This window comes from Salvelinus fontinalis, chromosome 16, assembly GCF_029448725.1.
Source record: "Salvelinus fontinalis isolate EN_2023a chromosome 16, ASM2944872v1, whole genome shotgun sequence".
Taxonomy (NCBI): Eukaryota; Metazoa; Chordata; class Actinopteri; order Salmoniformes; family Salmonidae; genus Salvelinus; species Salvelinus fontinalis.
The window spans coordinates 45,856,949-45,872,839 of NC_074680.1; the positions used below are offsets into that span (position 1 = coordinate 45,856,949).

General features: G+C 50.3%; 1 protein-coding gene across 2 annotated transcripts in view; it reads left to right on the forward strand.

Annotated features, from left to right (window-relative positions):
• Window positions 1–4,989: 4,989 nt before the first annotated feature.
• Window positions 4,990–15,891, forward strand: part of LOC129813248 (ninein-like) — a 54,592-nt gene continuing 43,690 nt past the window's right edge. For both annotated transcript variants that reach the window (XM_055865547.1, XM_055865548.1), the window contains exons 1-2: window positions 4,990–5,285; window positions 13,695–13,904. In XM_055865547.1, the coding sequence (XP_055721522.1) occupies window positions 13,716–13,904 (189 nt within the window). In that variant the 5' untranslated portion in view covers window positions 4,990–5,285; window positions 13,695–13,715. The remainder of the gene's footprint in view (window positions 5,286–13,694; window positions 13,905–15,891) is intronic.

The following is a 15,891-nucleotide window of genomic DNA, read 5'->3' on the forward strand; positions in this document are numbered from 1 at the left end:
GGGATGAGGTTGGCTATGACAACGCTGAGCCTGGGGGATGAGGTTGGCTATGGCAACGCTGAGCCTGGGGGATGAGGTTGGCTATGGCAACGCTGAGCCTGGGGGATGAGGTTGGCTATGGCAACGCTGAGCCTGGGGGATGAGGTTGGCTATGGCAACGCTGAGCCTGGGGGATGAGGTTAGCTATGGCAACGCTGAGCCTGGGGGATGAGGTTGGCTATGGCAACGCTGAGCCTGGGGGATGAGGTTGGCTATGACAACGCTGAGCCCTGGGGGATGAGGTTGGCTATGACAACGCTGAGCCTGGGGGATGAGGTTGGCTATGGCAACGCTGAGCCTGGGGGATGAGGTTGGCTATGGCAACGCTGAGCCTGGGGGATGAGGTTGGCTATGGCAACGCTGAGCCTGGGGGATGAGGTTGGCTATGGCAACGCTGAGCCTGGGGGATGAGGTTGGCTATGGCAACGCTGAGCCTGGGGGATGAGGTTGGCTATGACAACGCTGAGCCTGGGGGATGAGGTTGGCTATGGCAACGCTGAGCCTGGGGGATGAGGTTGGCTATGGCAACGCTGAGCCTGGGGGATGAGGTTGGCTATGGCAACGCTGAGCCTGGGGGATGAGGTTGGCTATGGCAACGCTGAGCCTGGGGGATGAGGTTAGCTATGGCAACGCTGAGCCTGGGGGATGAGGTTGGCTATGGCAACGCTGAGCCCTGGGGGATGAGGTTGGCTATGGCAACGCTGAGCCTGGGGGATGAGGTTGGCTATGGCAACGCTGAGCCTGGGGGATGAGGTTGGCTATGGCAACGCTGAGCCTGGGGGATGAGGTTGGCTATGGCAACGCTGAGCCTGGGGGATGAGGTTGGCTATGGCAACGCTGAGCCCTGGGGGATGAGGTTAGCTATGACAACGCTGAGCCTGGGGGATGAGGTTGGCTATGGCAACGCTGAGCCTGGGGGATGAGGTTGGCTATGGCAACGCTGAGCCTGGGGGATGAGGTTGGCTATGACAACGCTGAGCCTGGTGGATGAGGTTGGCTATGGCAACGCTGAGCCTGGGGGATGAGGTTAGCTATGACAACGCTGAGCCTGGGGGATGAGGTTAGCTATGACAATGCTGAGCCTGGGGGAAGAGATTAGCTCTGGCAACGCTGACCCTGATGGATGAGGTTAGCTATGACAACGCTGAGCCTGGGGGATGAGGTTGGCCAAGGCAACGCTGAGCCTGGGGGATGAGGTTAGCTATGGCAACGCTGAGCCTGGGGATGAGGTTGGCTATGACAACGCTGAGCCTGGGGGATGAGGTTAGCTATGACAACGCTGAGCCTGGGGGATGAGGTTGGCTATGGCAACGCTGAGCCTGGGGATGAGGTTAGCTATGGCAACGCTGAGCCTGGGGGATGAGGTTAGCTATGACAACGCTGAGCCTGGGGGATGAGGTTGGCTATGGCAACGCTGAGCCTGGGGGATGAGGTTGGCTATGGCAACGCTGAGCCTGGGGGATGAGGTTGGCTATGGCAACGCTGAGCCTGGGGGATGAGGTTGGCTATGGCAACGCTGAGCCTGGGGGATGAGGTTGGCTATGGCAACGCTGAGCCTGGGGGATGAGGTTGGCTATGGCAACGCTGAGCCTGGGGGATGAGGTTGGCTATGGCAACGCTGAGCCTGGGGGATGAGGTTGGCTATGGCAATGCTGAGCCTGGGGGATGAGGTTGGCTATGGCAACGCTGAGCCTGGGGGATGAGGTTGGCTATGGCAACGCTGAGCCTGGGGGATGAGGTTGGCTATGGCAACGCTGAGCCTGGGGGATGAGGTTGGCTATGGCAACGCTGAGCCTGGGGGATGAGGTTGGCTATGGCAACGCTGAGCCTGGGGGATGAGGTTGGCTATGGCAACGCTGAGCCTGGGGGATGAGGTTGGCTATGACAACGCTGAGCCTGGTGGATGAGGTTGGCTATGGCAACGCTGAGCCTGGGGGATGAGGTTAGCTATGACAACGCTGAGCCTGGGGGATGAGGTTAGCTATGACAATGCTGAGCCTGGGGGAAGAGATTAGCTCTGGCAACGCTGACCCTGATGGATGAGGTTAGCTATGACAACGCTGAGCCTGGGGGATGAGGTTGGCCAAGGCAACGCTGAGCCTGGGGGATGAGGTTAGCTATGGCAACGCTGAGCCTGGGGATGAGGTTGGCTATGACAACGCTGAGCCTGGGGGATGAGGTTAGCTATGACAACGCTGAGCCTGGGGGATGAGGTTGGCTATGGCAACGCTGAGCCTGGGGATGAGGTTAGCTATGGCAACGCTGAGCCTGGGGGATGAGGTTAGCTATGACAACGCTGAGCCTGGGGGATGAGGTTGGCTATGGCAACGCTGAGCCTGGGGGATGAGGTTGGCTATGGCAACGCTGAGCCTGGGGGATGAGGTTGGCTATGGCAACGCTGAGCCTGGGGGATGAGGTTGGCTATGGCAACGCTGAGCCTGGGGGATGAGGTTGGCTATGGCAACGCTGAGCCTGGGGGATGAGGTTGGCTATGGCAACGCTGAGCCTGGGGGATGAGGTTGGCTATGGCAACGCTGAGCCTGGGGGATGAGGTTGGCTATGACAACGCTGAGCCTGGGGGATGAGGTTGGCTATGGCAACGCTGAGCCTGGGGGATGAGGTTGGCTATGGCAACGCTGAGCCCTGGGGGATGAGGTTGGCTATGGCAACGCTGAGCCTGGGGGATGAGGTTAGCTATGACAACGCTGAGCCTGGGGGATGAGGTTGGCTATGGCAACGCTGAGCCTGGGGGATGAGGTTGGCTATGGCAACGCTGAGCCTGGGGGATGAGGTTAGCTATGACAACGCTGAGCTTGGGGGATGAGGTTAGCTATGGCAACGCTGAGCTTGGGGGATGAGGTTAGCTATGGCAACGCTGAGCCTGGGGGATGAGGTTAGCTATGGCAACGCTGAGCCTGGGGATGAGGTTAGCTATGGCAACGCTGAGCCTGGGGGATGAGGTTAGCTATGACAACGCTGAGCCTGGGGATGAGGTTGGCTATGGCAACGCTGAGCCTGGGGATGAGGTTAGCTATGGCAACGCTGAGCCTGGGGGATGAGGTTAGCTATGACAACGCTGAGCCTGGGGATGAGGTTAGCTATGACAACGCTGAGCCTGGGGGATGAGGTTGGCTATGGCAACGCTGAGCCTGGGGGATGAGGTTAGCTATGACAATGCTGAGCCTGGGGATGAGGTTAGCTATGACAACGCTGAGCCTGGGGTATGAGGTTGGCTATGGCAACGCTGAGCCTGGGGGATGAGGTTAGCTATGACAACGCTGAGCCTGGGGATGAGGTTAGCTATGACAACGCTGAGCCTGGGGGATGAGGTTGGCTATGGCAACGCTGAGCCTGGGGATGAGGTTAGCTATGGCAACGCTGAGCCTGGGGGATGAGGTTAGCTATGACAACGCTGAGCCTGGGGGATGAGGTTGGCTATGGCAACGCTGACAGGAGGGCAAATACAGTCGTATAGGCTGTGACTTACTAGAGTGACTGTTCACTTGAACCAGTTGTCAGTTTGTTGTGTAACTTCTTCTTTTCAGGGGGTTGCCTTGGTTACCTTGATGTCCATGGTCTTGGTTTCATTTTCAGTATCTCTTTTCCTCATTTTGAAGTGTAAACTGCAGAGATCTTGACTTTGGGCCAGACATACGAGAGAACGCGTAGGTGTACTTTCTGATGACATTGAAGGATTGTGAACTTTGAGGTGAAGGGTGGTCTATGTGCAATAGGAAGCAATATTATGATTGGCTCACAAAAGTTATTAAAAAGTCAACATGTTGATTAGGCTAAACACACACGCACACACACACGCACACACGCACGCACGCACACACGCACGCACGCACGCACACACGCACACACACACGCACACACGCACGCACGCACACACACACGCACACACACACGCACACACGCACGCACGCACACACACACACAGGGATATATAATATGAGCTCTGTTCAGGCTACAGAGGAGAGGGCAGCCAATAGGAAAGGAAAGGGAATGACAGTCAGCTATTCATGTCACTGTCTCTCCCTTATCTGTGTAGACTTATTATACACATCTGAAGACATTCTCATGCTAAAATTAAAGTCACTTTTGTTCAATTAAGTTTTCAATGTTATGAATGAAAGCATGTTTTACTTCAACCCATGACTTATTTGTCATGGTTAATCATTTATTTGCAAAGGATGATATGTGTGTGTGTATATATATATATATATATATATATATTTGACATAAAAGCTATTTTGAAACAATGACAGTTTTAAACAGATGCATTGGCCTTGAAGAGCAATGTTTTAATATCAAATGGGCGTGCCTTTGGATACTTGGATACTTTGGCTGGTGTGCCCTTGGATACTTGGATACTTTGGCTGGTGCGCCTTTGGATACTTGGATACTTTGGCTGGTGTGCCTTTGGATACTTGGATACTTTGTCTGGTGTGCCCTTGGATACTTGGATACTTTGGCTGGTGTGCCCTTGGATACTTGGATACTTTGTCTGGTGTGCCTTTGGATACTTGGATACTCCTCGCGTACTCTCTCCTCTCTCCTCGCCTCCTTCTCAAAACCCATTGGAGGAGAAGGTCAGAGCGGCGGGACCTATTTTACACACCATTACAACACTGTACATAGCCATAATATGACATTTGCAATGTCTCTATTCTTTTGAAACGTTTTGTGTAATGTTTACTGTACCCTTTTTTATTCTTTAGTTCACTTTGTTTATTATCTATTTAACGGGTTTTGTTTTCCCATGCCAATAAAGCCTTTGAATGTAATTGAGATGAGAGAGGACGCGAAGAGTGTTCAATTGAGATTCTCCCAATGACTGAATCACGTCGTATTGAGAATCTACCAATGACTGAATCACGTCATATTGAGAATCTACCAATGACTACATCCGTACGACTCGAGTGCATTTCAACGCGTCACCAACCCTTCCTCCCTGAAGAGCGTTTCAAAATCTGAAAGGAGAGGCAGCAGGATGCAGAAGGCATTTTAGCGTACTGAACAAGAACAAACCGTTTTTGACAACGAAATAATAATTAAAGTAGGCCAATCGTGACACGCCACCCCAAAACAAGAAGTTTAATCATCAAGTTTCCTAAAGTTTTTTGAGGGGGGGGACAAAATAGCACAGACAGAACGTTGTTGGGAAACTTTTGTAGCGGGCTCCCTAAAACACGACCAGAGAGGAGGAAAAGGCATCCTCCGAGTCAGTGGAGTTGCTGTGGGTAAGTCTGTAGCAATTTTTAACATATCTATTATTTCAAAACATGTCAACTTCATTACCTACCAGGCTTGTAGGCAACGACCCCCCCCCCCCCAAAAAAAAAGGTAATACAAATGAAACGGTGTGGTTTAGTTCTTACACGCCTCCGAAGACATTTCAACATGTTCTTCATGCAGCGCCCCGTTTTTCGCTTTCTTCAACCCTATTTTCCTTGCCTGCAAATCGACATTACTAAACTGTTAGACTTTTCCAAAGAAATTATCGTCACAAAAAAAGTATCTAAGACAGAAATGCGCCAGTCGTGCGTGCCTCGTTACAATGTATCGATGTTCCAATCGTCACGTTTTGAACAAGGTAACAAGCAGAATTTAGTCTGGTTACTTTGTTGCAACATGTTAATGAAAGCGAGTCACTGCATGGATCATTTGGCTCTCTGTCCTTTGACCTTCGCTAAATCCCCAGGGAAAGTAGAGTGTGCGTGTACATACACAAAAGTATGTGGACACCCCTTTAAATTTGTGGATTCGGCTACTTCAGCCACACCCGTTGTTGACCGGTGTATAAAATCGAGCACACAGCCATGCAATCTCCATAGACCAACACTGGCAGTAGAATGGCGCCCTTCAAATTTGTGGATTCGGCTACTTCAGCCACACCCGTTGTTGACCGGTGTATAAAATCGAGCACACAGCCATGCAATCTCCATAGACCAACACTGGCAGTAGAATGGCGCCCTTCAAATTTGTGGATTCGGCTACTTCAGCCACACCCGTTGTTGACCGGTGTATAAAATCGAGCACACAGCCATGCAATCTCCACAGACCAACACTGGCAGTAGAATGGCGCCCTTCAAATTTGTGGATTTGGCTACTTCAGCCACACCCGTTGTTGACCGGTGTATAAAATCGAGCGCACAGCCATGCAATCTCCATAGACCAACACTGGCAGTAGAATGGCGTTACTGAAGAGCTCAGTGACACTTTTTCAACGTGGCAAGGTCTTCGGATGCCCTGCTAGAGCTGCCGCGGTCAACTGTAAGGGCTGTTATTTTGAAGTGGAAATGTCTAGGTGCAACAATGGCTCAGCCGTGAAGTGGTAGGCCACATGTAGCGCGTAAAAATCATCTGTCCTCGGTTGCAACACTCACTATCAAGTTCCAAACTGCCTCGAAGCAAGAGAACTGTTCGTCAGGAGCATCGTGAAAGTGGGTTTCCGTGGCTGAGTGGCTGCACACAAGCCTAACATCACCATCAGATGTTATTGGTCACATGCACACGGTTAGCAGATGTTATTGGTCACGTACACACGGTTAGCAGATGTTATTGGTCACGTACACACGGTTAGCAGATGTTATTGGTCACGTACACACGGTTAGCAGATGTTATTGGTCACGTACACACGGTTAGCAGATGTTATTGGTCACATACACATGGTTATTGGTCACATACACATGGTTAGCAGATGTTATTGCTCACAGGGTTAGCAGATGTTATTGGTCACATGCACATGGTTAGCAGATGTTATTGGTCACATACACAGGGTTAGCAGATGTTATTGGTCACATACATGGTTATTGGTCACATACACATGGTTAGCAGATGTTATTGGTCATATACACATGGTTAGCAGATGTTATTGGTCACATACACATGGTTAGCAGATGTTATTGGTCATATACACATGGTTAGCAGATGTTATTGGTCACATACACATGGTTAGCAGATGTTATTGGTCATATACACATGGTTAGCAGATGTTATTGGTCATATACACATGGTTAGCAGATATTATTTGTCATATACACACGGTTAGCAGATGTTATTGGTCATATACACATTGTTAGCAGATGTTATTGGTCATATACACACGGTTAGCAGATGTTATTGGTCATATACACACGGTTATTGGTCATATACACACGGTTAGCAGATGTTATTGGTCACATACACATGGTTAGCAGATGTTATTGGTCACATGGTTAGCAGATGTTATTGGTCACATGGTTAGCAGATGTTATTGGTCACATGGTTAGCAGATGTTAATGGTCACATGGTTAGCAGATGTTAATGGTCACATGGTTAGCAGATGTTAATGATCACATGGTTAGCAGATGTTAATGATCACATGGTTAGCAGATGTTAATGGTCACATGGTTAGCAGATGTTAATGGTCACATGGTTAGCAGATGTTAATGGTCACATGGTTAGCAGATGTTAATGCGAGTGTAGCAATGCTTGTGCTTCTAGTTTTGACAGTGCCGCATATCTAACGTCATCTAACAATTCCACAACAACTACCTAATGCACTCAAATATAAGCAAAGTGGTGGCTGTTTAACAGTCTGATGGCCTTGAGATAGAAGCTGTTTTTCAGTCTCTCGGTCGCAGCTTTGATGCACCATACGCAATGCCAAGTGTCTGCTGGTGTGGTGTAAACCTCGCCGCCATTGGACTGAGGCAGTGGAAACATGTTCTCTGAAGTGATGAATCACGCTTCACCTATCTGGCTGTCTGACGGACGAATCTGGGTTAGGTGGATGCTAGGAGAACGCTACCTGCCCTAATGCATATTGCCAACTGTAAAGTTTGGTGGAGGAGGAATAATGGTCTGGGGATGTTTTTCATGGTTCGGGCCCCTTAGTTCCAGTGAAGGGAAATCTTAACGCTACGGCATACAATGACATTCTAGACAATTCTGTGCTTTGTTGAAACAGTTTTGGAAGGCATTTTCCTGTTTCAGCATGACAATGCTTCCGTGCACAAAATGAGGTCCATACAGAAATGGTTCATAGAGGTCAATGTGGAAGAACTTGACTGGCCTGCACAGAGCCCTGACCTCAACTTCATCGAACACATTTGGGATGATTTTGGGGATGAATTAGAACGCCCATAGCGAGCCAGGCCTAATAGCCCAACATCAGTGCCCGACCTCACAAATGCTCTTGTGACTGAATGGAAGCAAGTCCCTGCAGCAATGTTCAAACATCTAGTGGAAAGCCTTCCCAGAAGAGTGGAGGCTGTTATAGCAGCAAAGGGGGGACCAACTCCAAATTAACGCCCATGTTTTTGGAATGAGATGTTCAACGAGCAGGTGTCCACATACTTTTGGTCAAGTAGTCTCCTGGATGGGTCATATTAGAAGGTAGATTAGTTTAATTTCGCTACTTCCTGTAATTGTATTATAATGACAGTCTTATCAGAGCATGGTAATTTTGTTTTGGCAACATTCACCGTTCAGTTTAACGCTCACATGATAGTGTAGTTTTAAAAAAAATATTTATTTAACTAGGCAAGTCAGTTAATAACAAATTCTTATTTTCAATGACGGCCTAGGGACAGTTTTACCTTGTCAGCTCGGGGATTCGATCTTACATCCTTTCGGTTACTAGTCCAGCGCTCTAACCACTAGGCTACCTGCCGCCCCTACACTCTAACCACTACGCTACCTGCCGCCCCTACACTCTAACCACTAGGCTACCTGCCGCCCCTACACTCTAACCACTAGGCTACTTGCCGCCCCTACACTCTAACCACTAGGCTACCTGCCGCCCCTACACTCTAACCACTAGGCTACACTCTAACCACTAGGCTACCTGCCGCCCCTACACTCTAACCACTAGGCTACTTGCCGCCCCTACACTCTAACCACTAGGCTACACTCTAACCACTAGGCTACCTGACGCCCCTACATTCTAACCACTAGGCTACCTGCCGCCCCTACACTCTAACCACTAGGCTACCTGCCGCCCCTACACTCTAACCACTAGGCTACCTGCCACGCCATGGTATACCTATGAAACAGTCACTTCTTACATTTAATTACTTGGGTATTATGCTCTAGGTTGTGTTATGTTATACATCTGTTTGTACTGGCCTTGTGCTGAGGGCTTGTTGCCCCTGTTTGTACTGGCCTTGTGCTGAGGGCTTGTTGCCCCTGTTTGTACTGGCCTTGTGCTGAGCGCTTGTTGCCCCTGTTTGTACTGGCCTTGTGCTGAGCGCTTGTTGCCCCTGTTTGTACTGGCCTTGTGCTGAGGGCTTGTTGCCCCTGTTTGTACTGGCCTTGTGCTGAGGGCTTGTTGCCCCTGTTTGTACTGGCCTTGTGCTGAGGGCTTGTTGCCCCTGTTTGTACTGGCCTTGTGCTGAGGGCTTGTTGCCCCTGTTTGTACTGGCCTTGTGCTGAGGGCTTGTTGCCCCTGTTTGTACTGGCCTTGTGCTGAGGGCTTGTTGCCCCTGTTTGTACTGGCCTTGTGCTGAGGGCTTGTTGCCCCTGTTTGTACTGGCCTTGTGCTGAGGGCTTGTTGCCCCTGTTTGTACTGGCCTTGTGCTGAGGGCTTGTTGCCCCTGTTTGTACTGGCCTTGTGCTGAGGGCTTGTTGCGCCTGTTGCCATGGATATGTTCAATCAACACACAGATGTTGTTTAATGAAGACTGGCCCTGGTGACAATGTAAATCATTTACATTGAAATGATACTAGTAGACCTTTTTGTGAGAGCTGTGTGTGTCTACTTGGTTAGACCTATCTGAAACAATAACGCATGCTTAAATAAGTTTATGTGCAACTGTTACTCTGGGTCACAAACGTCATATCTTGTCTGTTTGTACATGTCCTTGTTCCGAGTCACCTTGCCCCGGTTAAATTCTGTGGTTTGCACTTTCAGTTTTTCGCAAATATCGCCATCTATCCACGTTTTTTTGGTTTGGATGAGTTCTAATCGTCATAGTAGGAACAACATCCTCTTCCTGGTAAACCAGTCAGTGTTTACGTCGATACTATTCCCAGAGGTGACCCGGAACATTTCCCAGTCTGCTTGATCAAAACAGACCTGAAGCATAGATTCTGAACGGTCAGACTAAATGTTGAACAGTTCTTACCACGGATGATTCCTGTTTCCTGTTTCTGCTTGAGGGCTTTGTAGCCCTCCCGGAAGGGAGATTAAAACCTGTTATGGTTCCCCCTGCTCCAGTCTGCTCTGCCTTGGTCCTGATTCTGTCAATCTACAGCCACAATGACCCACTGCAGGGATACAACCAAGGACCTTATTGACCTACAAGTCTATTTTACTGACCTCTTGGTGCCTACTAGAAACATCTAAAGACAGTAGTTGTTGAGGTTGTAAAGGAATCCATTGAAGTAAAGTGTCAAGTCTGGGTTCGCATCCACAAAGTGTCTCAGAGTAGAAGTGCTGATCTAGGATCAGTTTAGCCTTTTAGATCAGAATGAAGGAGGGTGTATGGACAGATCCTAGATCAGAATGAATTAGGGGTATATGGACAGATCCTAGATCAGAATGAATTAGGGGTATATGGACAGATCCTAGATCAGAATGAATGAGGGGTATATGGACAGATCCTAGATCAGAATGAATGAGGGGTATATGGACAGATCCTAGATCAGAATGAATTAGGGGTATATGGACAGATCCTAGATCAGAATGAATGAGGGGTATATGGACAGATCCTAGATCAGAATGAATGAGGGGTATATGGACAGATCCTAGATCAGAATGAATGAGGGGTATATGGACAGATCCTAGATCAGAATGAATGAGGGGTATATGGACAGATCCTAGATCAGAATGAATGAGGGGTATATGGACAGATCCTAGATCAGAATGAATGAGGGGTATATGGACAGATCCTAGATCAGAATGAATGAGGGTATATGGACAGATCCTAGATCAGAATGAATGAGGGTATATGGACAGATCCTAGATCAGAATGAATGAGGGTATATGGACAGATCCTAGATCAGAATGAATGAGGGTATATGGACAGATCCTAGATCAGAATGAATGAGGGGTATATGGACAGATCCTAGATCAGAATGAATGAGGGGTATATGGACAGATCCTAGATCAGAACTTTTACTCTGGGACACTCTGTGGATACAGGCCCCTGGTCTTTGTGGTGTGTTTTTTACTGTGATGTTATGGGGGTAGCTGACTAGCTGGGGTATGGGATTAATGTGTGATCTTCTGACCTTAATGCTAATCTAAAGCTAACGGCATGGTTCGCTTGAATGAGATTCGCTGCTGAGACTTGCAGAAGCTGAATACTGACTATGGGGTTTGGACAGCCCATTGTCTTTTGAGTTGAATGGGTGGGTAGCCCCGGTCTAGGAGGAGGGGGACACCTGGCTAATACACACTTTATATGAAGTACCATAACGATGTCACTATGACAACGAGCAGCTGGTTATGGTGGTAGTCTATCTACAGTGTGTGTGTGTGTGTGTGTGTGTGTGTGTGTGTGTGATGCTTCCTTTGTCTGACATGATTGAAATGGACTTGGTCGGATTTTTGTGACCATTAGTCCATTATCTATATTGATATTGAGTCTATGATTTTTAAACAGATGTGTCTTTTTGATTTTGTTGTTGTCTGTCTCGACTTCAGTTAAAGCTGTCTGAGCATAATCCTGATACAGATGAAATAACCTGTTTTTAAATAAAGTTTTTTAAATTTGTATACTATGCCCTATGGGCCCTGGTCCAAAGTAGTGCACTATATAGGGATTTGGGTTGCGGCCCTGGTTTTGCCATCTAGTAAGGCTGATTTGGATTACTTTCCTCTCAACCACATGATGACGCTGTGTAGTGGCAGTAGATCAACATCCCAGCAGCAGGTACAGGCTGGAGGGGAGGTTCTGGTTAGACTGGGTGGAGGGGAGGTTCTGGTTAGACTGGGTGGAGGGGAGGTTCTGGTTAGACTGGGTGGAGGGGAGGTTCTGGTTAGACTGGGTGGAGGGGAGGTTCTGGTTAGACTGGGTGGAGGGGAGGTTCTGGTTAGACTGGGTGGAGGGGAGGTTCTGGTTAGACTGGGTGGAGGGGAGGTTCTGGTTAGACTGGGTGGAGGGGAGGTTCTGGTTAGACTGGGTGGAGGGGAGGTTCTGGTTAGACTGGGTGGAGGGGAGGTTCTGGTTAGACTGGGTGGAGGGGAGGTTTTGGTTAGACTGGGTGGAGGGGGAGGTTCTGGTTAGACTGGGTGGAGGGGGAGGTTCTGGTTAGACTGGGTGGAGGGGGAGGTTCTGGTTAGGCTGGGTGGAGGGGGAGGTTCTGGTTAGGCTGGGTGGAGGGGGAGGTTCTGGTTAGGCTGGGTGGAGGGGGAGGTTCTGGTTAGGCTGGGTGGAGGGGGAGGTTCTGGTTAGGCTGGGTGGAGGGGGAGGTTCTGGTTAGGCTGGGTGGAGGGGGAGGTTCTGGTTAGGCTGGGTGGAGGGGGAGGTTCTGGTTAGGCTGGGTGGAGGGGGAGGTTCTGGTTAGGCTGGGTGGAGGGGGAGGTTCTGGTTAGGCTGGGTGGAGGGGGAGGTTCTGGTTAGGCTGGGTGGAGGGGGAGGTTCTGGTTAGGCTGGGTGGAGGGGGAGGTTCTGGTTAGGCTGGGTGGAGGGGGAGGTTCTGGTTAGGCTGGGTGGAGGGGGAGGTTCTGGTTAGGCTGGGTGGAGGGGGAGGTTCTGGTTAGGCTGGGTGGAGGGGGAGGTTCTGGTTAGACTGGGTGGAGGGGGAGGTTCTGGTTAGACTGGGTGGAGGGGGAGGTTCTGGTTAGACTGGGTGGAGGGGGAGGTTCTGGTTAGACTGGGTGGAGGGGGAGGTGCTGTTTGGACCTGGTGGTCTGGAAATAATATCAACGTAGTAGCAGTCTTTGTCTCCAGGGCAGGGTGCTGTCTGTTCTAACCGGGTCTCTATCTTTACCTGTGTGTCTGTTCTAACCATGTCTCTATCTTTACCTGTCTGTCTCCAGGGCAGGGTGCTGTCCTATAACTGTACTAACTCTGTCTCCAGGGCAGGGTGCTGTCCTATAACTGTACTAACTCTGTCCAGGGCAGGGTGCTGTCCTATAACTGTGCTAACTCTGTCCAGGGCAGGGTGCTGTCCTATAACTGTCCTATAACTGTGCTAACCCTGTCTCCAGGGCAGGGTGCTGTCCTGTAACTGTCCTATAACTGTGCTAACTCTGTCTCCAGGGCAGGGTGCTGTACTATAACTGTGCTAACTCTGTCCAGGTAGGGTGCTGTCCTATAACTGTGCTAACTGTCTCCAGGGCAGGGTGCTGTACTATAACTGTGCTAACTGTGTCCAGGGCAGGGTGCTGTCCTATAACTGTGCTAACTGTCTCCAGGGCAGGGTGCTGTCCTATAACTGTTCTAACTCTGTCCAGGGCAGGGTGCTGTCCTATAACTGTGCTAACTCTGTCCAGGGCAGGGTGCTGTCCTATAACTGTCCTATAACTGTGCTAACCCTGTCTCCAGGGCAGGGTGCTGTCCTGTAACTGTCCTATAACTGTGCTAACTCTGTCTCCAGGGCAGGGTGCTGTACTATAACTGTGCTAACTCTTTCCAGGGCAGGGTGCTGTCCTATAACTGTGCTAACTCTGTCCAGGGCAGGGTGCTGTCCTATAACTGTTCTAACTCTGTCTCCAGGGCAGGGTGCTGTCCTATGGGATGGATGACGGCCAGCAGGATCAGTACGAGGAGCGTCTGAAGGAGGTCTTTGAGAGTTTCGACACCAGTGGCGCCGGGTTGCTGTGCCCCGAGGAGCTATCTGGCCTGTGCCAGGCCCTGCACCTGGAGGATGCCACACCAGCACTGCTACATGCCCTGCTGCAGAACCAGGACCGACTCACTGACAGGGTAAGCCCTACACCTGAGCCTGTTCATTAGGCACCAAACGGACTGAAACAAGGAGGGGCTGCCACAAAGTGTCCAATAAGAAACGCTATTGTGTTCACTAATGAACAGAACCTGGAAACTCTGGATATTCTCAGCCTTAAGTTAGTGTTTTACTGGCAGGGTCAACCCTCTGCACCAGCCACAGCTCAGGGTAATCTAGCTGTTGGATGGAGAGTGAGGTAGACAGTGTTTCTTTCCCTTAGACTCTGTAGAATCACAAGCCTAAAGTACAGGGGGCAAATGAGGTGAATTTAGTTTTATTTAGCCCTTGTGTTTTTAGTGGGATACAAGCTCTACTCTGTCCTCAGACAGCAGCTCTGAACTCTTTATACAGCCTCCAGGTCTTTGTTTAGCCAGCCAGGGAGCCAGCCAGCCAGCCAGGCATGGAGCCAGCCAGCCAGGCATGGAGCCAGCCAGCCAGGCATGGAGCCAGCCAGCCAGCCAGCCAGCCAGGGAGCCAGCCAGCCAGGGAGCCAGCCAGCCAGGGAGCCAGCCAGCCAGCCAGGGAGCCAGCCAGCCAGCCAGGGAGCCAGCCAGCCAGCCAGCCAGGGAGCCAGCCAGCCAGCCAGGGAGCCAGCCAGCCAGCCAGGGAGCCAGCCAGCCAGCCAGGGAGCCAGCCAGCCAGCCAGGGAGCCAGCCAGCCAGCCAGGGAGCCAGCCAGCCAGCCAGGGAGCCAGCCAGCCAGCCAGGGAGCCAGCCAGCCAGCCAGGGAGCCAGCCAGCCAGCCAGGGAGCCAGCCAGCCAGCCAGGGAGCCAGCCAGCCAGCCAGGGAGCCAGCCAGCCAGCCAGGGAGCCAGCCAGGGAGCCAGCCAGCCAGCCAGGGAGCCAGCCAGCCAGCCAGGGAGCCAGCCAGGGAGCCAGCCAGGGAGCCAGCCAGCCAGCCAGCCAGGGAGCCAGCCAGCCAGGGAGCCAGCCAGCCAGGGAGCCAGCCAGCCAGGGAGCCAGCCAGCCAGCCAGGGAGCCAGCCAGCCAGCCAGCCAGGGAGCCAGGGAGCCAGCCAGCCAGCCAGGGCCAGTCTCCTTGTGCTTTGTTAGCTGTCCTGTTTTAGAGCAAAATTAGACCCTGTCATTGACCTCCTCATCCCCAGGTGTCTGTTGTCATGACAACCAGGCCAATCAACATTCCCAATAGAAGTGTGTCAGTTTGAGAGGGTGCCTGATGAGGGAAATGGCCCTCTTGCTTTGTTAAGGCTGAAGTAGGAAGGCCATTGGTTAATGGTCTCATGCAGCTGTTTTTCATTTCTGGGTAACAATTAAGTACTTTACTGTAATTTTAGATTGTTTTCAATCTTAGCTAAGAGACATTTTTCAAATAATACATTTGCTAGACTGTCTAGGAGTGGTCTGAGTGGGGATGGGGAAAAGGAAAAAATTGCTGTTATTGTCTTTGAGGTTCTGAACTCGTTCTTATTGGTCTATTAACTAATTTACAGCCTGGTGATGTCACCATGGAAGGCCTGTAACTCCCACCAAAACAGGCTGAAATGTCAGTTTTTTTTCAAACGGGTAATATTATTCCAACGTCATAGTGTGGAAACACATACATACAAAACACAGGAAAATCAAGTTTTTGAGTACACTGGACCTTTAAATCTAGATACATGTGGATTTTTTGTTTATTTTTGTTATAGCATATTCTTCATGTCTGATCAAAATAAAACAAGCCTTCTTGATTATTCCTCCAATTATTTTAATGGTAGTGTGTACTTCATATACTGTATCTGCTCAACAACATCTATATAACCTAGAAGTTTCTATGCATCTGTGGGTGGATTCATCCAAATAAACCTACATTACTCATAACCACCTACCCAAATCTGGCATATGACTTTCCTGGTAGGGATGGAAGGGTGGTCAACGTCCGTGTGTTGGTAAGCATGTGGGGACTGAAGGGAGGGAGGGGGGGGGGGTCAGCAGAAGCAGGGAAGCGATGATGGCTGACCCAAACA